General features: G+C 47.2%; 9 protein-coding genes across 9 annotated transcripts; 4 read left to right on the plus strand and 5 right to left on the minus strand.

The window, feature by feature from the left end:
- Window positions 1-2,043: 2,043 nt before the first annotated feature.
- Window positions 2,044-2,625, minus strand: N7468_000709 (uncharacterized protein; the record flags this gene model as incomplete). Its single annotated transcript, XM_058470006.1, has 1 exon — window positions 2,044-2,625. One exon carries the CDS (start codon window positions 2,623-2,625, stop codon window positions 2,044-2,046), a length of 582 nt encoding a protein of 193 aa, XP_058336037.1.
- A 3,836-nt stretch (window positions 2,626-6,461) lies between these two features.
- Window positions 6,462-8,080, minus strand: N7468_000710 (MFS transporter; the record flags this gene model as incomplete). The annotated part of the gene is made up of 4 exons (XM_058470007.1): window positions 6,462-6,603; window positions 6,662-7,527; window positions 7,581-7,970; window positions 8,030-8,080. The coding sequence occupies 4 exons, from the start codon at window positions 8,078-8,080 to the stop codon at window positions 6,462-6,464; spliced, it is 1,449 nt and encodes a 482-aa protein (XP_058336038.1).
- A 1,099-nt stretch (window positions 8,081-9,179) lies between these two features.
- Window positions 9,180-9,974, plus strand: N7468_000711 (uncharacterized protein; the record flags this gene model as incomplete). The annotated part of the gene is made up of 3 exons (XM_058470008.1): window positions 9,180-9,351; window positions 9,419-9,550; window positions 9,586-9,974. The coding sequence occupies 3 exons, from the start codon at window positions 9,180-9,182 to the stop codon at window positions 9,972-9,974; spliced, it is 693 nt and encodes a 230-aa protein (XP_058336039.1).
- A 57-nt stretch (window positions 9,975-10,031) lies between these two features.
- Window positions 10,032-11,255, minus strand: N7468_000712 (l-allo-threonine aldolase; the record flags this gene model as incomplete). Its single annotated transcript, XM_058470009.1, has 1 exon — window positions 10,032-11,255. The coding sequence occupies one exon, from the start codon at window positions 11,253-11,255 to the stop codon at window positions 10,032-10,034; it is 1,224 nt and encodes a 407-aa protein (XP_058336040.1).
- A 1,540-nt stretch (window positions 11,256-12,795) lies between these two features.
- Window positions 12,796-14,082, plus strand: N7468_000713 (AMP-dependent synthetase/ligase; the record flags this gene model as incomplete). The annotated part of the gene is made up of 1 exon (XM_058470010.1): window positions 12,796-14,082. The coding sequence occupies one exon, from the start codon at window positions 12,796-12,798 to the stop codon at window positions 14,080-14,082; it is 1,287 nt and encodes a 428-aa protein (XP_058336041.1).
- A 1,537-nt stretch (window positions 14,083-15,619) lies between these two features.
- Window positions 15,620-16,629, plus strand: N7468_000714 (uncharacterized protein; the record flags this gene model as incomplete). The annotated part of the gene is made up of 2 exons (XM_058470011.1): window positions 15,620-16,157; window positions 16,283-16,629. 2 exons carry the CDS (start codon window positions 15,620-15,622, stop codon window positions 16,627-16,629), a joined length of 885 nt encoding a protein of 294 aa, XP_058336042.1.
- Window positions 16,630-17,414: 785 nt separating this feature from the next.
- On the plus strand, window positions 17,415-18,551 carry gliT (thioredoxin reductase gliT; the record flags this gene model as incomplete). Its single annotated transcript, XM_058470012.1, has 3 exons — window positions 17,415-17,833; window positions 17,899-18,407; window positions 18,469-18,551. The coding sequence occupies 3 exons, from the start codon at window positions 17,415-17,417 to the stop codon at window positions 18,549-18,551; spliced, it is 1,011 nt and encodes a 336-aa protein (XP_058336043.1).
- A 306-nt stretch (window positions 18,552-18,857) lies between these two features.
- N7468_000716 (uncharacterized protein) lies at window positions 18,858-19,211 on the minus strand (the record flags this gene model as incomplete). Its single annotated transcript, XM_058470013.1, has 1 exon — window positions 18,858-19,211. The coding sequence occupies one exon, from the start codon at window positions 19,209-19,211 to the stop codon at window positions 18,858-18,860; it is 354 nt and encodes a 117-aa protein (XP_058336044.1).
- Window positions 19,212-20,060: 849 nt separating this feature from the next.
- N7468_000717 (uncharacterized protein) lies at window positions 20,061-20,273 on the minus strand (the record flags this gene model as incomplete). Its single annotated transcript, XM_058470014.1, has 1 exon — window positions 20,061-20,273. The coding sequence occupies one exon, from the start codon at window positions 20,271-20,273 to the stop codon at window positions 20,061-20,063; it is 213 nt and encodes a 70-aa protein (XP_058336045.1).
- Between the last annotated feature and the right edge of the window lie 14 nt (window positions 20,274-20,287).

Below are 20,287 nucleotides of genomic sequence, written 5' to 3' on the forward strand. Positions count from 1 at the left end.
GCGGAGACCCGGTAAGAGAGAGTAGCCCTCAATCCGTAGATTCGCGACACCAAACAGGTTTGAAAACTTGGAAGAAGTGCTATTCCAGGAGGAAGAGTCACCGGAAGCAAGATCTGAGCTCGAAAAGAAGGGGTGGCTTGAATTGTCATCACATTTATCCCATGCGACGGAGGATATTGAGAGACAGCGTAGTTGAAGTCCACGTTGAAAGGTACACTGAAAATGTTTCTCACCGCACTTTTGGAATCTTTGCGTGGGAAAGCTTGAAAGAGGGATTGTTCCACAAGAGGTGAGGGCCTGGAGTTCGCTTTCTAATGTTACGAACATAGGAAGGGTGGCCTATTGACTAGAATCAAGGCGCAGAATCAACATAATGCTGGTATTCGCATGTTCCGAGGACGCTGGATTAGAAAGATTGACTTGAATAGGTTTCGGCTGGGGAAAAGATAGTGATAGTCGCCCTATCATGCTTTTTCGGAGCCCTCGCCAGAGAACTACATCTTTTACCCCAAGAACATTTGGAGCAAAAGAATCTTCGTAGGTGGAAGACTCTCATGAACAGTTGGAACAACATAAAGCTTACGGCCATGCGCAGCAGATATTCCAGAAGTGCAGTTCCTTGACAACCGCCCGCTGATGGGAACTTTGACCACGTAGGATATTTGGCATATGGATGGCGCAAGATCGTCTAATTCTTTTTGAAGCACCTCAAAACACAATCAAATCTCCGAGGCTGGGCGGTAGTTCTGTGTGCCTTTTTTCTATCGTTGAGGAGGTTTCAATATGTTCACAGTACTGAGGAAGTAATTGGGTCGGTCTGATGAATTGAAAGGCTATCTCGCAAGAATGTCCCTCTCTGAGTACCTTTAGTTCTTGCTTCAACTCGTCAGGAACTGTTTGATGGAGCTTCAGAAATTTGTGAACTAAATCTTCATTCATAAATGCTGTTCCTTGTTGACCTTCTATATTTGCTCGTGAAAAGCCTACAAAGCTGTTAATTGACAGAATTGGAATCGAGAAAAGACGACAAATACCTTTGAATCAATATTAAGGGCACCTACAATAATATTCTCCTCGGGTTCCATCCAACGTGGACTAAATTATGAGCTATTGTTTTACTTACTCAATTGCAATTTCCACCCAAATGTCAAGCGAAAACCTTCATGCCTCCAGATCTTCTTCACTCTCTATTCTCTTTCCTGAGAGAACGTAGTTCTTCGCCTCGCTAGCTACACTAAATGTGACTGCTTTTCACTTAGGTCTATGCGACCTTCTTTAGTTGAGTCTCATGAAGCGTCTTATCCCATGCAAAGCGAAGCGTTGACCCAAGGTATTGGGTGAGAAGCGTTGTCAGATGCCTACGAGAACTATTGGCAGAGACGACAAAAGACTACTTTACCGGATGTTCTAAATGAAAGTGAGACACAAGCTTCTCGTGTTTGCGAAGATAATGCAGTAGCCCCTTTTTGGTTGTCCCGAGCAACTGAAAGATACTGTCAGAGATGGGGTAGCTAGAGTTGTTGTTTAGCCAATCGCGATCACCACGTAAGTTTAATACCACGAATAATAGACCGAAAATAGCTAAGATGCTAGTGTTCTGGGCCTATTGAATTCTGTTTACTTCTACAGAGATATCGATTCAAGGCCACAGAAGTACATCTCTAGTAGGCGGGCAAATACAGTTGGGACATAGCAGTATAAATCGGAAAAGAGATACCCTCCCACGAATATCAATGTCTGACGATCGCCGTTTACCGCGAACAGAATAGATGTTTCTCCTTTCAAATCGACGTTGGACTCAACGTTCTCCCCGGAGTTTCGAGACTAATCGCCTTCACACTAGCCAAGGTTGACTATCTGCAGTAGTTACCCGTCCACTCTGATGGTACAGGGTGGACGCAGGTGCAACTTCCCTCCCAACGCGCATTCGGTTTTACGGCACCAAGGCCACCGCAATCTTGATATGCCCGGAACCTAACGACTCATTAGAGCATTGCGATAAGAGTATGAAATAAGTTATTGTGAACTTACCACCAAGCGTTTCTACTTTCTATGACACAGTTCATCAAGGCTCTTCCATTGGACAGGCTCCTCAAACTTGGCAACAACGATGTCACAGGCTGATGAAGGCAACATCGCTAAAGGATCAGCAGGATCCTTCTTTACCACGAGACATTTATCATCCCAGAAAAGGACCGGTCGGTCGAACGGAGAGTCGGTTTTCCCCGATTGCGCGACCGATACTTCTTTGGCTTGGTAGTCGTAGGGGGTGACTTGGATAGCGTTATCGTAGTTGGAACTCCAATAGTGTTTGATACCGGAGGGGTGGACGGCGTAAACCAAGTAGCGTCCTGTGTTGCTTTTCCGCTCGAACGTCCACTGAGTAGGAACCTTCGTTTCCGATGCATATACACGCCCATCGAGATGGTAGACTGGAATTTGTTCTTCATCACGGGCGTTACGCGAGACGTACAGCGTAACATGGAACTTATCACTGCATCCTGGTTGAGAGTCCGATTTTATGGGCTGAAGACTATCCTGCGAGCCAAATGGAGCTTGATTCATGCCCATGGCGTAGCTGGACCTTAGCAAGCTGAGGAGCACGGATGGTCGAAGAATATGCATGGCGAATTGTTTGGGGGGAAACAGTGCGAAAAATGGATAGTATGGGTAAGCGAGTAAGAGCCGTATCGAGCACCCAGCAATATATACCTGATTGTAAGAAAGGGTGTAAGATTATGATCTTCAAATTAGTTACTAACTAACTAGTTAATATGTTAGGTGACGTAACTAGTCATGTATCGGTGGACGGGAGGTATCACGATCTTCGTTCTCACCGACCCACATTCTCATTGATACACCCGAAGGTCATTTCCATAAGGCCAGTAGCGGTTAACATGCTACCATAGAAACCCTCTCTGGCCCCTTGTTCTGGATTAAGCTAGGGACAAGGATCCCTGATGGCCATTGCACATCTTGGTTCCTGCAGGAGACCTATAGGTCTGACAGGAGAGGGAATCTTAAGGGAAGGAGCATGATGGACACTGTGTCTTCAGTGAGCAGCGAGCAATTTTACAATTTAGAATCCCCATTGGCTGATTTAATTAGGATGTGAATATTTGTCAGCCTCGAGCATGGAATCAGAAAAGAGACCTCCAGAGCTTAGATGACATGAAATGTTCGTTCACCGCCACTCTGACGCTATTTATCTCCAAGAATCAAGTGTTTCGGCATACCAAACTTGATATACGGGCTGGCGTGTCATATTTGCATAACCTTGTGGATGACTGAACCTAGCTGACAACTATTACGCGATACAGCTTGTACCAAGCTTAAGCTAAGAACATGGTTGTGAGCGGCATCAGCGAGACGGATCCTGGATGGCCCTGACTCAATGACTAGGCTAGGCTGCGGCGGGCGCTAATAATGCTAGATCGCGCTAGATCCTTCTCCACCCCTGAAGAATTTATGGAGTCCCAATAACCTAAAATGAACTGGTCCCTCGGTTAATTAACTCAATAACTAGTCAAGATGTTAACTGATATTCTTGACAGATTCACGGGGATACTGTATTTTGTGGCCTTCAGCCGTCCAAGGACTTATCTCACCCAAGCGCCGATCACTGATCACCTCCCCGAGCCTTTCTCCCCTCGATAAAGGAGGTCATATCATGGGCCTGAATCTTCAGACACCTTCTGAACTTTTTGCCCATAAACCACTTGACCACATACGTCATAGGATCGCACTGTGGTTCCCACGACACCACCTGCATAACGCGCCGACATTCTTCCCAATCTCCCCTCGGTAATCCATGGAATTCCAGCACCCGCTCCGCATATAACAACCACGCGGAAAGCCCCCGGCGGAGGAATCTGTGGCGCAGGCGATACGGGCCACCGTCTGTCCCTGTCCCCGGGCGGATTAAACTGGGTCACAACCAGACCAATGTCTGTCGACTTTGGTTTAGGTCCCCGTGTGCTAAACTTAAGACGGATGGCATCATTGTGCTGAGTTGGAGACGCGCCGATTGATTGCTCGTGGTGGTGCTCGGCTGTTCCCGGATCGTGGCGCTGGAACAGAACGTGTTCCGTATGGCCCAGGTGTCGGTGTCGATTACAGCGTGCAGACTGAAGTTCCTGCGGCCTTGGTAGCTGTTGAATTCACGAATGTCCCGATCGCCGCTCGAGCGGGAATGGTCTTGGTGGAGAGGTCGATGGCATGGAGACCGAGGTGGGAAGACATTGGAATGAATGGGCACCGCACAGCAGCAAATACAAGGGTGGTGGTTACTTGAAGAATTTTTCTTGCAAGGTAAATTAGAGGAATCAAAAGACTATGTTCTTTCCTGTGGATGTTGGGACTTTAGGAATGGCTTCATTGCGGACACAGCTAGTAGACTCCGACCGACCCTAAATCTGCAGGATGGGGGATACAACGGGTTTAGTATCTAAGTAGGCCCTTCGCAATCTATAGAACCAGTTGAATCACTGAATATTAACTGAATTATTGTCTTCTAGACATTCTTCATACTGTTGTGACGACTCCGCTAGCTCCTTAGAATGGAGCGGCAGAGGCCTAGATCAGCCCGGATTTTTCTTTCGGAGTTGCCGGCCTTGTCCTGGTGAATATTGCCTCAAACCAGGGGGCTACCGTGGGCTGGGAGATGCAGTATGTCTACGTTCCCTTGATCCTTGGCATTCTGGCGCATGTGGCCTTCTCAGTGGTGTAAGATTGTGCAGTGCGGTCGCTGGTGCCTATCAGCGCATTGAACTGGCGTATTCTCTTTGTTCTGGGGTGCATATTCATACCTCCATGGTTGCACAGCGTTTTCAGGACCCCAAAACCAGCTCACGTCATGGATACACCGGCGTGGATCACGATGCTTATCCATGCAATAGATAATAGGTAGAACAGTACTTTGAAAAAAGCCGTACCGGTCACAAGGTGCCCTTGGATGGACAGAAAATGATAGCTTCCATGTTTCTCATAATCGTCTACTGCAGCACTCATGCTAATCATATCCGGATGATTGAGCGCGCGGGACAAATAATAAGCGCAAATTGGGCAAAGTAAGTACAAGCGGATAGTGGAGTCGCTGTTTTTATAGCTTTTAGAACCGAATTTGGATAGTCGATAGAAAGTAGAGCTTTTCCGGACGGAGCAGTCGCGCTCAGCTTGATCATACCAATATGCTGGGCATTCCGGTATTAGAGTAGGCGTGGCAGGGATAGAATCTTCCAATACTCCTTGGCATGATTTGGGTCTTTTAGTCTAGCTAGTAGTAGATAAATCTCAATCAATATATTTCTAGAGTATATATACATAAAATATACATAGAATAAAAACTATACAATTATCCACAAATTCATACACTATCGTCTAGTTTTCGGCTTCTTCGTTAGTTGCATCTCGGCCACACTTTACCACTTTCAGATATTCTGATAACACGTTTTCTGTATTGATTAATATTTCAGGTAAAAGATTTTGACAACGGGCAATCACTAAGGCTCGTTGAATATCCTAGGAGAACGCCGTGCTCTTGTACCGTGTGATGTCGAAAGAAGGAGGCTATGGCTTTGCAGACTCCAGGACTCAGGGACAAAGATACGAGGGAGCGAAGATAAGGTGGATAATAGGTCGAGACCGGAAACCTCAACAAGCTAGAGAGGTATGGCGAGAAAGGGGAGCTTCTTGAACACTTGAATCAGACGAGATATAAGTTGGGAGTATAAGGTGGCGTAAAGGGGCCAAGGGACAGAGCAAGGGAATGTACGTTTTCTGGTCAAAGCTTATATGGCGAGACTAGCGGCGAGAATATGTATGAATAGACAGAATTCGCACTTTGGATAGTAACCTCAACAAGAATCTTACAACTATCTATCTCAACGGCTTTCATATCCGACATTCCGCTCAGCTGTCACGACACACTTTGTTTAGCTACGAAAGCGCCGCGGGAGCCCCGACCGGAGAAGGCTCGGCGCACATGTTGCATAGAATTAGACCCACTCGAAGGCTCGCTAAACAAACCGCACAATATATAAAGCTATCGTGAAGGGAACTAGAAGGCTTCTCAAACAATTGGTTATCTCGCTAATATCGAGTTATTTTCCTACAAACTCGTAGCAGTATTAGCCTCCTTCAGTTGTATCCTGTCTCCTATCTAAGGCTATTGAACAATAGGCCTCACATTAGCACACAATCACAATAAAATCATCGCTACCATCATTCTTTCTTGTAGTCCAGGCTCGTTCAATCTATAGGAATTAGAGATCCGGTATATATACTGTAGAATTCGAAAATGGATTACCTCTTCACTTTCTTTCCCAGCGCCTCACTCAGATCGTGCTAAATTGAAAGCCACTCCTGTACATCTTCTGTCTATCCCAACAGTACCTTTCCGGCTCTCGATTGTGTTTCTGATCTTCCTTTTAAAATACCAACCAAGCCACTGACTGACTAGTTTAATGAGGTTTGGAGGCATATGGGCTTTTGCTCCGTAGGAATTTTCCGTACACCCCCAGCAGAACCGCGGCAGGCAGTCCAACACCCAGAGCAATAAAGCCAATGATGCTTCCCGCCCATCCATAGCCCAGTGAAGAATACCTGTAACAAGTTTAGACTTGGTTTTAAAAGTGAAGAGCCGATTGTCAAATGGACTAACATGTAGGGCGCGAACATTGGAAACGTAAACCCCGCAATACACCTGATGGTAGAAACAGCCGCTAGTGCACTTGCCGAGTATCGCCCATATGTATCGATGACATATGCATTTACAGATATCGTGCATGCAAGTGCTCCAGCAACAAAAATGGAGGTTCCAATATTAGGCATAATCCAGTGCATCTTCTTTTCGGCGGTCCATCCGTACCAGAACATCCCAGCACTCAAAAAGAGTGTCGCAGGTAGCATAATCGGGATTCGAAACTCGGGGGCACCTTTACCTCCGTTCCGCTTCGATAATGTGCGATATATCCTGTCATTTATAAGCGTGCAACATTCTGCGGCAATGGCAGATCCAATAGCGATTGAAATGTAATTCAGCCCCGCAATCTCGATAGACTCCCCGTAGACATCAGTCCACAGATCGATAAAATCAGCGTATAATATATAAATATTGCCATAAAGATACGCGTTGTAAAGCGCCAGGATCTGGATGATCGGTTGAGTGGCAAGCAGTCTGAAAGGTCGAAACAAGTTTGTGCATAGAAGTTTGATCCGACCTTCGTCCAGATAGTCATATTCGGTGTAGAGGTTGTTGGCTCCGGTGGCAGTTGCCTGCCTGGCTTTCTTTCGACGCAGCAAAAGTGGAGGATATGTTTCCTCAAGAAAAATAAGACCGGAGAGTTGAATGACAACACTCAAAAGGGAGGATGCATAGAACGTCCACTGCCATGTTGCATTCTGTGAGATGAAACCACCTACGACTGCACCGACCAGCGGAGCGAGAATTGGAGACCAGCTGTAGATTGCCACCGCTTTTCCACGATCTCTCGCACGGAAAAGATCACTTAACGTGCCGCCCCCGATCTGAAGAAGGTAAATTAGATGATAATCACAGAAACTGAATTTGAACCACGTACACCGAGTGTGGCGCTTCCGCAAAGGCCGGCGATGAAACGAAGTATGATAATAGATTCTTTGGTGTGCGCCCCACCACAGGCTGCGTTGAAGGCGATGTACATCAAGTTCCACGTTTGGACAACTCTCACGCGGCCGTAAATTTCAGACAGCGGGCTTGCCACCAGTGGACCGCAAGCAAAGCCAAGGAGGAAGATTGAAAGGACCATTTGCTCAACTGCAGGCTGTGTAATTTTCAAGTCTGACGCAATTGCAGGCAAAGCTGGAGCGATAATTGTCGAGGACAATGGACTCATAAACACGAATGAGCTCATGGCAAATATAGCTTTCCATTTTCTCATTGAGGTCCAGTTTTTGGGGTTTTCGGGATCGCCTTCACCATCCCAAGTCACCTTTCATTATAAGCGGTCGCCAGGCAGGGTGCGCAACAAGGATTAAGATATAGACTCACAAGAACCTTTCCAGACTGAGTGGGGCCCTTTTCAAGCTCTATCTCCTCCATCGGGCCACCATGTGGCTTCTCTGCTGGTGCATCTCTTTGCGTACATTTGCTGGTATCACTATATGGCTTGAATATAGTCAAGCCTTGCATGCTTATCCTTGGATTCATAGCGGTCCCTTGAAAAAGGTGACTCAATTGATACAGTGACTGGTGGCCAGGGGATAATCACAGTCCCCCTCCAGGTCAGCTGGAAATAGAGACAGTCGAGTACGAGTAAAGGCTTGTAGAGATGATCAAGAATAGAGATGATGGATGTAATGGTCAATGGAATAGAGGATGCGGTATGGCTGTAAGTAGAAATACTTCGTGCTCTTTCCTTTCACCGGGATGATGTTTCAATCAAGTACCCCGAAAATACAACACCTATGTGTAAATACTGTCGAGAAAATTGGGGCAGAAATTGCGTCTTATCTGCCAAGGCTAATAGTGGACTCTTGAAAGACAAGTAATCGTCACCGATCAACTGGTTGCATCTAGACAGAACGAATCACTTAGCGCTACAGCCCGTCCGCTGAGCGCAAGCGGGTTGTGCAGCTATTCCGGTCCCGCCGTGCTGTTTAGCCCGCCTAATGCCGATACAAGTCCGATGCAGAAACAAAATTACGACACGAGGTCCGGTACTCCGTATTCACCGTCGGACTTGTAACTCGGCGCCATCGTTTCCCAGAAGGCCCGATATACTCCTTTCTCTCTCTGTTAAATATTGTTAGGCAATATGAAAACCTGAAAAACTATGCCGAAGAATTGGATTGGTCCTCTTTACATATGCTTCTAGAACGGATCTACGGCATTGAGAAACCGATGTCACGTGGAAAATCAAGACTGACGCTTGATTAGTTAACTAGCTATTTTTGGGTGCTCCATCACCTGAGCAAGAATGGCTAAACCTTTCCAGAAACCAAATCTGCCAACCGCACCGGGCTCGAACAGTATGGCACAGACTGGACCTTCGAAAGCGGCAATAGTCCCTTGGCTAGAACTCCAATCTTGCGGACATGGCTATTTATTTCGTTTGACCCCAATGATTCGACATCGCAGGCCTTGAACACCAGGCGTCACAAGTATAATATATAAAGGCCACGATGAGCATTTGGCGACCATGGAAGACATTATCTCCCGCCTACAATTATTGCCGGTGATTGAAAAACGACTCCAGGAGTACTATCCATTCAGTCAAGTTGCGCTTGTGCCTGAGACTACTCATGCCGCAGTTGATCGCTTATATTCGAGTTGGGCCTGTAGCCTCAGGCTATATAAAGGGAGAGAGGGCCGTTAAATTGTCCATTTAACATTTGTCGCAACTACCGGAGGATATTTCACGCTCATCCTCATAGGAAGTTGTCATCACGCTAGACTTGAACTTAGGGGGCTTCTATGCGCTGTTCAGTGGGGGATTTGCTCGAAAAAGTTGTACAAATGACCAATTGTCGCGGGATAACCTCTTTTTGACCCACCAATATGCCTGGAACTGTATGTACCCCGACTTTAAAGTTACTTTACTAAAGGCGCCCTCTTAACTAGTAACTGGTGCAACATTCTCTCATATGGTTTACCATGTGATGCAATCCTTTCAACGGCACTAGATCCTCTTACCCAAGATGTATCAAGGGGAACAAAACTCCCCTCAAGCATGAAGGCTTCTGATCTTATTCCCAATCCTTCTGTCCTAGTGTCTCAACTTGAAAGTGTGTCCAAATCCTCGCAGGCCATCTCGCGCAAGCTTGATCATATGTTGGATAACGTTACAACAGCCAATTCTACCAAGCCTTCTGACAGTTCTAATTTTGATCACTTGGACCTTGCAGATTGGGCAATTTATTTTGGTTTAGGGACTATGAGTGACGAGGGCAACGTGTTTGAGGACACAGGCAATTTCACACCAATATGTTCCTAAGGATCCGAAATGCGTCATAATTGAACACGAGTTTCGACACGCACAAGTCTTCCTTTCCTATCCTTCATTATTCTTCGCAATACTCCCGCCATTTCCCGCTAAGAGACTTACAAAAAGATCGGCCAAGACATGCAAGGCATGATCGCAGATCTGATAATGAATTATGAGTCGTCCTTGCAAGCGACCACGCATGGTCTTGACTCCTGCATTTTGAGCAAGATCCGCAAAGCGCTCTTTATCGATGCCTGCTGCATCCAGGTCCAGCCAAATCATATTGGTCTCTGTTGGATACTGGAGCTTTCCACCTAAACTCAACCAGAGCTTGGAAAGTTGTTTCGCAGAATCTTGACTGGCACGAAGGTGCCCACCAAGGAAAACATGCTCAACAGCAACTCTTGCTGGAGCGGATACAATGCCTGCTGCGCGGATTCCTCCGCCAAGGAGCTTTCGCATCCACCGGGCTCGCTTGATAAATGACGAGCTTCCGATCACAATCGACCCAATTGGTGCACCCAGGCCTTTAGTGAAGCAAAGAGACACACTATCAAAGCATGAAGTATACGCCTTCAAACTGCCTGCTCCAGCAGCGACGGCCTCCCACAGCCGAGCACCATCTAGGTGCATATGGATGGGAGGATTCTGGCTCCGTGCCCAGCTTGAAATTACGCGAATGTCTTCCAGGGGCATGATAGTCCCTGAAAGGGTGTTTTCTAGACTGATAATTCGTGTTGGGCAGTCATAAACATCTTCCCGAAGAGTGGCATGCTTTTTTACATCCTCGATGGTGAGATGATGGCCATTGCACGGGAAGACTCCCTCTAATAGCGCCCCGCAAAGCGTCGCAGGTCCTCCTGCTTCCATCCCAAGAATGTGGCTTCGGCTGTCGCAGAGGATGCTGTACGGAGGGGCCGGGAGGGCAGTTCGGAGAGCAACTTGGTTACCCATTGTTCCAGACATGACCAAGAGCGAGTCTTCGTGGCCTGTCAGTCTTGCCATGAAGTCTTGAAAGGAGTTTGTAGTAGGATCCTCCTTCATGACATCGTCCAACAGGCTGGTATTGATAATGGAGGAAAGCATAGCTCCGTTAGGCGAAGTAACGTAATCAGAGCGAAAGTCATATGCTGCTTGACCGGGAGAGTCCCAGGCTGTCTGTCTCACAGCCAAGCGATCTTCTGCAATGAAAATTGACTTGTCTTGACATGCCTCTGCAGGGACGTCTTTGCGGGTGGAGGGGGATGAGAGTACTCCCTCCAGTTTGAGATTTGAGACAAGAGAAGACATTGTGATAAATGGCTGCAAATATTTAAACGTGGGAGACGGATGAATTTAGACTCTTCAGGACTCTGTGAGGTTTTATTTTCTTCCACATAGCCCCTTTATATGAGAGATTTCTTTCTCACCTGGCCCCTGCGATAGCCAGAGTCCCATGCCTCTTTGTTACTTTCATTTGCTACTTAATCAGGTTTCGCAATCAATTGTGGGATTCGCAATATCACTGACTAACAGATTGACTAACAGATCAGCGTGATGTACTTTCGGAATGACCCTATTCTGTCTTTGGCCGAATTGTTAGATTTTAGGCGGTCCACAATACACATCCCTACTCAATAAATCAGGAATCTCCAAGATACTAGAAGTGGCATCAACGGTGAGGAAATCCCACACTGTGAGGCCTCATATACAAGAAGGCTGTGCTTAGATTTAGACATCACACTCCTACAGAAGGTATCGTTTCTACCAGATAAGAGAGCTCTTGTAAGACCAGACGTACGTAGTGCACAGTATTATTTTTCATCCGGAACTTCATAATACATGTAATGGAATGAAGGAGTTTACCCTCTAAGGTCGTAACGCCAATAAAAATTTCAACAATTTTGGTGTCTAATGACACACGAAGTCCTAGGGAGAATGTTTCTATCAAGCGAAATCAGAGGGATAGTCATTTTGATAGCTCTGAAGACGTATGGTAATCTATCCAATTCAAATTTGAAAGTTTATGGCGTGCTCCTAAGCCACAACGGAATACTGTGAAGAGCTATTCTACCCAATCACATAACAAAGTGTGCCGAAACAATGATATTACACTGGCTGGGAACTTTGGGCGCAGTGGTATCACTATTAGTCTTTACGACAATCAATTTTGAGCTCATAAGGTCAGCCTGTTTCGGCACGCCGGCTATACTTAGGCTAAATAGGGGCCATTCAAAGTTGTATCCTTCGAAATATTGAAGAACTTCTGAGCCTAGGCATTCTCGTAGTCTCAAATGCAGACATTGTGGGGAGTTATTTCAGCGAAAAAAGTCCCGCCAAGAGATGTGTATTGCACCATACTCTGAACAAAGTACATTGTGCGACGTGGGGCCATGCAAGGTTGTATCCTTGAAACGTCGCAATACTTCTGAGCCTAGAAATTCTGGTTGTTTTCAAATGTAGTCATAAAAAGCCGCCACAGGAGAAGTCGCTACCGGTGATGTGCATTGCGCCATGCTTTAAACAAAGTACATTGTGCGACGTGGGGGCCATGTAGAGTTACATCTTTCGAAATATCGAAGTACTTCTGAGCCTAGGCATTCCTGTACTTTCGAATACAGACACCACGAGAAGTAATTCCAGCGAAGAAAGTCCTGACGAGACATCTGTATTGCGCTATTTTCTGGACAAAGTATTTGGTTCTTTTTCTTACCCTTTTTCATGTGTTTACGGCTCTGGTTATACTATCCATTATAAAGGTCTCTACGCCTTCCTCCGTTAGACATCATCAAGAAAAACTCTGCCATCGACTTCATTATTGACGATTGCATCTCTGGCAGCTGGATTTACCATGGCATCCTTGATTCCCCCCCAACTCCAAGAACTTGTCACCTATGTGCGCTCACGCTCACCTTATTATCAATTACTCTACGCCAATTTACCAAAAGAAATCACCAATTTTGAAAGTCTCCCACTAGTCGATAATACTCTTTACTGGAAGTCATCCAACTCGGAGCCCAATGGTGTGTTGACAGAGCCATTAAAAGATGCGGTCGTTATGCGCAGCGGAGGGTCTACTTCGGAGCCAAAAACAGTTTACATGACTCGCGAGGAATTTCTAGAGACCTCCCGAATTAATGGCGAGCTCTTCGGTCGTTGCTGTGGCGTTCGGCCCGGAGACCGTGTTGCCAATTTGTCTTCCCAGGGGGGCATGTACTCCGGGTTCATGACTTACGGCTACGCTGTGATGAACTGTTCTCTTCCGGTTGTGAATCTGCCAATTAGCGGCAAGGAAACACCTGAAAACATCGAAAGAGATATATCGCAATTCAAGGCCACGGTCATTATCAGTAATGTTTTCATTGCTACGAAGCTCGCACACTACCTTCGAAACAAGCAAACTCAGCTGTCCAGTGTTCGGTTGATCTTATATACCGGAGAGCCCTTCTACAAGGATCTTAGGCTGCTTTATAAAAGTGCCTTTCCTAATGCTACTATAAGACCGCTGGCATATGCATCTGTGGAATGCAAGATCGTGGCGTTCCCCGAATATGAGCTCAATCATGAAGACGAAGACGGTGACATCAACCCTGTCTACAGAACGTGTGACAGATCTGTGTTCCTCGAGATCATTGCTGAAGATGGATCCGTGATTAAGGTGAACGGTATCCGGGGAAATCTCGTGGTCACTAACTTGCTCAAGAGACTGCAGCCGACTGTCAGATACCCAATTGGAGATGTGGGTGAATGGGTCAATATCCAGTCCGGCCTTTTCCGCTTGAGAGGCCGTAGCAATGTTGGGTTGAAGATTGGTACTGCTCTGTTGGACAAGGGTTTGATAAGGAAACTTGTTATCCAGGTCGTCGGTGCTGGTGTTGCGGATAATTTTCAGATCGTGATCCGCAGAAAAGACTCCTGCAACATTGTGCTCTTCAGGATCGCGGCACAGGCTCCTGCGGGCACTGATACTATACCGCAAAGGCTTGAAGAAGCAATAGTCAATGCGAACCCGAGCTGGGCAATAAATCGTGATGCAGGCCAGATCGCCCCTATTGAGGTGGAATGGGTGCGATTTGAACAACTGGTGTTTTTGGAGGCAAGCGGCAAACTTCGCGAGGTCATTGACGAGAGATTTTAGACATGTGACATGTCTTATACGTATAGAAAATAATTTTCGCGCTATGGTTGCGAGAATGCAGACCACCAAACGATCGAAAGGGCTGTACCTCAGTATTAACTGGCCTTGGATATTCGTGTAGCTTAAGAAAGCGTGTTTGGAACACCTTTGCAGCCACGTGGGACATCCGTAGTGGCTAAAAGGAGCACTCAATTCTAGACATCATAATGCCAGAACTGGTAGAGGCATACTTATGTGCGATGAGCCACTCTGCAATGGATACTAGGTAAAACAGTACTGCTAAAAACGCAGTACCGGTCATAAGGTGCCCTTGAATGGACAGGAGAGTATAGGAAGATATAGATTGCGGATATCCGTGGATATTACAGATCGTGCCGCAGCCTGGGTAGGATATCTTGAATAGCTTCGCTATAACATATGGGGCCTTAATTTAGCCTTTTTTTAACTACCTATAGGGCTAATCAGCCCCTTGCCCTCTTAGCATATTTGTGCCGTAATAAAGATCGATATGGTGACATGTTAGGATTTGAAAATGAAAGTAGGATGAGACGCGTGTTTTTCGGTGGTACTTCAGAGACTCCCTTCCTCCTGATGCTCCAACAGAACCTAGATGCTCTATGTAGGTCCTTATTTGCCGCTTGTCGTGTAACCTCGTATAGATCCTTGACAAATAGAGACTGTTCCCAGGACTATACAGCAGTTAAGGGACCAATGGATAAATTTGGGTCGGGGGTTTTGTTGCCTTACGAATAATGCTTTCTCCTGTTACTCTCATGTTTTCGACCGGCACTGTTCGGGGGCTAGTGACATAAATATGGGTCTTGGCACTCCCTGGGTTGAGTGATATTGAGCAATGGCATGAGTCTGGCATTTTCTACCGTGTGGTTGTGTTGGTGGTCGAGTTGTGAAACGAACCTGGTTTCAAGCGCCAGAATAGATGTGACTACGCTTTGCTCCGTCCACGATTTATTGTTTTTTTTGGCTAGAATTTGACTGAATCTCATCTTATTCATCAAATTCTCTAACCCGACTGACTCGATGTAATCGCTGGGTTTCTTAAGCTCTCTTAAAACCTCGAAGTGATTCAAAAGTGGGGTTCAAAGGAGGCAGTTGAGAGTTTCTAACAAATAGTTAAGTACGGGGTTCTGTTGAGGTAAGCGAACAAACCACGGTCCATTTGTCTACCTGATATTTCGGATATGAGGGTTAAAGCCCCACTGATGAACCATGTCATTGGTAGTCTTCTAGACTGCTACGAGAGCCGTTTGTTTTAAGCGAAGCATGACCAGGGGTCAGAAGGGTGAACAAATGTGGCGCGGATAAAAATAGTCCGCGGCAAGAAGATCCTAGTGGTCCCGACAATCATGTGATGAGATTTAGAAAGAGGGGAAGCTGGGGCTGAGTGGATTAAATTGATCATCCGCGAGACACTCCGGGTGGTGTGGTGAATGACACTGCATTGGTCGACTCCCTCCGCCTCGAACTCACCAAATTCTCTCATTGTAGATCCACTTTGCCGTCCACGCATTAATCTAAAATGGCGAACACCGAGGCATCCACCGGAAATATGGCAGACTTCGGTGGCTTCGTGAAGGATGAAGAAGAGGAACTTGATCTCGAAGAGCTCGTTGAGCCGTGGCATAGGTACGAAAGAGAGAACCAAAATGTCTTGTATCCTATTCGCCTTGGCGAAGTACTCAACAAGAGGTACCTGGTTGAACATAAACTTGGCTTTGGTGAAGGATCGACTGTCTGGATGGCTTTTGACCTGAAAGACAAGAAAAATGTGGCTCTCAAAGTCATGGCTCTGGGAAAATGGGGCGACAACGAAATTCGAATTCAGGACGAGATCATCAAAACGGTACGGGATACCTCTCGCTTGGTGATATATGAGGCGACTTTCTCTCTATTCATAGATGATAAAAGCTGCTATAGGGTCTTAGTGTTCCCCATGAAAGGGCCATCCATCTGCACCTTGACCCTAAAAAGTATTCCAATGGCCTCTCGCATGTCTGCCGCTCGACAATTACTAGAGACGGTGGCAGCTTTGCATGAAGCCGGAATAATACATCGCGGTAAGTCTGCGTTTCTTTACCTGGCTGTCTTATGAGCTAAGAGGAATGATCTAGATTTGAATGCCAGGAACTGTATTTGGGGAATGCCTCCTATCGATAGTTCTAGCAGGAGCGCCAAGTGTGAGTTACTCGGTCGGCCCTTAAAACAGACAATACCGTTTGTCGACCTCTGGAAAAGGGTGAGCTTGTTAGCCCTATCAGGTTTCCAGAAGACCTCCGCACAGACGAATTCTATCTCTGCGATTTTGGTTTAGCAAAGAAAATTGGCGACCTCTCCAGTCAACACGGCTACCCCCCTATGCATTATTGCTCTCCAGATCGACTCCATAAGCAAGAGCCGAGCTTCGCTTGCGATAGTGTGGAGCTATATGGTTGTTTTCTCTATGCTCTACCTTACATTTCCTCCGTTTCCCACATTTCTCGAGGGTGGAGTTGTGAGTGGTATGGTCGAATGCTTAGGCACCCTACCTAAGCAATGGAAGGGTCTCTATACACACCCAGGTGGACTTGACTCATGGTATGATGAGTCTCAATCTCCTGATCATGAGAACGACCTTGCTGCAAAAATTGCATATTTCCGTGCCGATGCTCACCTGGTCGAGCGGCCACATGTGCTATCTATCATGTCGAAAGCCTTCATCTACAACCCAGAAAAACGGCCGACGGCAAGAGAGCTTTTACAAGACCCCTCATTCAGAGCTATCATGGACCGGTATAGGTGTTAAGGCTTAAGGTAAAGTAGCATAAAAGACAATTAGATTCTGAATTCCTAATAGTGATAATTTGTTCCATGGCGGAAAATTCCCGGCAGATGCCCAATCGTGTGCCCAGGGACATTGATAGGCTCCTTGGTTTCGCGTGATGGCTTCCTGGACAGCAGTATAAACGCCGCAAGGCTGATCGGAAAAATAGCTATGAGGAGAGTGCTCAACACCATTGCGTCAGATTTATTCTTGGCAGATCAACAACAACGCTGCGCGGAGGGTGTGCCTAGTTAACCAATGATCGTGGACGCTCTGACGACAGCATCAACCTCGTTGGGACGACGTTCTGCCTGGCGAGACCCATAATTCTAGCTTTTTTTTTTTCGAACCTGAATTAAGGATCTATGAAGCCATGCGGGCCGGTCGGCCTCTTCGGGGCGCAGGAGGGGGAGGGGCCCAGCAGGGACCTTGCGAGCGTGGAGAGAACTACTTGAAATACACTCAGAACAGAACACAATCTATCTGAATAATCCTAAACTTCTGTATAGGCACAATGACCACAGCTAAGACCATGTACGACGCGTTGATCGTGGGCTCTGGCCCCGGTGGCCTTTCCGTTGCGCTGGGCCTCAGTCGCACCCACCGGCGCGCTGCCATCTTCACCAAACCCGGCGGTGCTGGCTTTCGCAATGAGGGAGCTCCTGAGATGCACAACTTCATCTCGCGCGATGGAATAGCTCCAGAGGAATTTCGTCAGATAGCGAGCGGGCAGATCAAGAAATATGGAACCGTTGATTTCATCGAGGCTGAGATCGTGGCCATGGAGAAGACGGAATCCGGACCCCAGACCTCTTTCACTGTCACAGCAAAGAATGGGGAGGTGTGGAAGGGTCGGAAACTGGCTTTGGCTATGGGCTCGATAGAGACTCTGCCTGATATCGAGGGTTATAGGGAGAATTGGCCTCATAATATGTGAGGTTCTAAAGCAAAATGCAGCGACGATCGAACAGCCAGCTAACCCGCATCCTTGTACACAGTTTTCAATGTCTGTTCTGCGACGGACACGAGCGCTCTCACCTCCCCGGAGGAATCTTGACATTCCCTTCGCCAATGTATACGCACATGGCTCAGATGATGAACCTGATCAAGACTCCAACCTCTGGACCGCCAACTATCTTCACCGACGGACCTGTGCCTGAAGTAGAAGCCATGCAAAAGGCCCTGGAACAGGTCAAGGCATTAAAGTGCAATATCGAGACCGGCAAGATTGTGAAGCTCATTCCTGCACAAGCGCCAGACGTTGGAGTCACGGTCGTGCTGGAGGGAGGAAAGGAATGCAAGATGGGCTACTTGGGCCACAAACCATCGACAGTTCTGGCGGGTGCCGACATGATCGCCAAGCTTGGAGTCGAGATCGAAGAGAACCCCGTGCTCGGCCCAAACATCAAGGTCGTTGACCCGACCTTTTCTACTTCGGTACGCGGAGTCTTCGTCGCTGGTGATGCAGCAACTCCCTTGAAGGCGGCTGCCAACGCAGCCAGTAGTGGTGAGTTCCCTGACAGATTCTAGTTTGCTGGAAACTAGAAGGCTGATTTTGAATGTACCAGGATCTACTGCCGCCGCGGGCATTGTACAGCAGATTCTCGCAGAAGATATGGAACTGCTCATGGCAGAGACCAAGCAGGAATGAGGATATTCTCCAGCGCAGCACAAGGCTATGCCTCGAGCTAACTGTGCGCGATTATGACACACATTGCCATAGACCTATATGAATGAACACTACCCTTATAATAGTGTGAATTAATCAAAGGATAGTAGTGGATTTCTCTCCAGAAGCCCGATAGTGTACTTCGGTGAGTTGCTTCACGCATACTAAAGCTTGCCGTATGACCACAACCGACAATCTGAACACCTCTATTGGACAATCCTCTTTTCTTGAACTAATAATAAACATAAGAAAAATAAGGAGGTACGTTCCCCGTAATCTGCCGCACAGCTATAGCTTCACATCTCTCGGCGATGGTATCTTGCGCAATACCTCTCGGCTGCAAGCACTAATGGAGGGTATCCCGGCCGTGGCCATGCTCAAATAGAGATCCGCCAGTACCGCAACACAACTTTCACTGATTTGCCATTGATGGCATATCCGTACATGAGTGGTCTTCCCACTCAGGACAGCGTGAGCGCCCAGAGCGAGAGCTTTGACAGTGTCCGAGCCAGTACGACGAATACCAGAGTTGAAGAGAACGATCATGTCGGACCCGACTGCATGGACGATTTCTGGGAGGACATCCAGCGAGCCGACAGCCCCATCTAACCGTCTGCCTGGAAACCGCCGCTCGTTAGCCATATCGTGTCTTGAATGCTGCAGAGGTAAACGAGGGAAAACCTGCCTCCATGATTTGAAACTACAATGCCATCGCATCCGTGAGCAAGTGCAGCTTGGGAATCATCAAAATGCTGGATACCTTTGAGAATTAAAGGCCCGGACCACGCTTCTCGGAGGAAGGCAACATCATCCCACGAATGATTTTGCTCACAATTTGGCTCATCCATTCATGAGATGCATCAGTGATGTCTTCGTGCACCGCCATGCCCGTTTTGGCTTTATAATTTGCCTGGAAAGCAGGACCCGAGAGCCCAAATTCAGTCCCGTTTGCGGCGAGGAATGGCAGGAAGCCGTTATCCAGATCGGCCTGGAGCCTAGTTTGTTAGCCTGTGAAGGGCCGCCATCATAGTCCACTCACCAAGCTAAGGACCATGTATCCAAAGTGACGACAAGAGCATCAAACCCGTTTTTCCGTGCTCGCTCGAGTAACGACCTGGTGATTTCATTATCTCTAGGCCAGTACAACTGGTACTATCGTTTGCCCAGCCTGCTGGCTGCTACTACATCCTCGAACGAACTATTTGCCGCAGAGCTCATGATATATGGAATATCGAGCTGAGAGCACGCCTCTGCCAGACCTGGCTTTTTTTTTCTGGACGCACCAGGGACTGAACTCCGATGGGTGCCATAAGAATGGTTGATGGATATTTCTTACCAAAGATTGTCGTTGACATGTCTACCCTCGACTATATTCTCTTTATTAGGACCGAGAGACTCAACGAGATTAAGAGGATATACTGACAGTGATGCACATTCTGGGTATTCTAAAAGCGGTTGAGCACTGATCCCAAATTCGAGTATAGGTTACCCCTACAGTATCCACCGGTCAAACGCGAGCCGGTTCCTAGCGAGGGTAGATTTTCCTCCAGCTCTGCCTCTGATATAGTCGAACGATTTCTCGTTCATCACCTGGCGGGCCTGCGTCTCAAGGCGTCGAGGATCGGTTGTGACTGCGGGACGCAAGCCGCGGTGCATTCCATTGGCGTAGATCGCCTTTTGGTAGTCGCCATGTGTTTCTGACATTGCGAAAACGTGAT

Source organism: Penicillium chermesinum (assembly GCF_028974085.1).
Source record: "Penicillium chermesinum strain IBT 19713 chromosome Unknown utg000001l:1.0-1975020.0:1.0-1976611.0, whole genome shotgun sequence".
In the NCBI taxonomy this organism is placed as follows: Eukaryota; Fungi; Ascomycota; class Eurotiomycetes; order Eurotiales; family Aspergillaceae; genus Penicillium; species Penicillium chermesinum.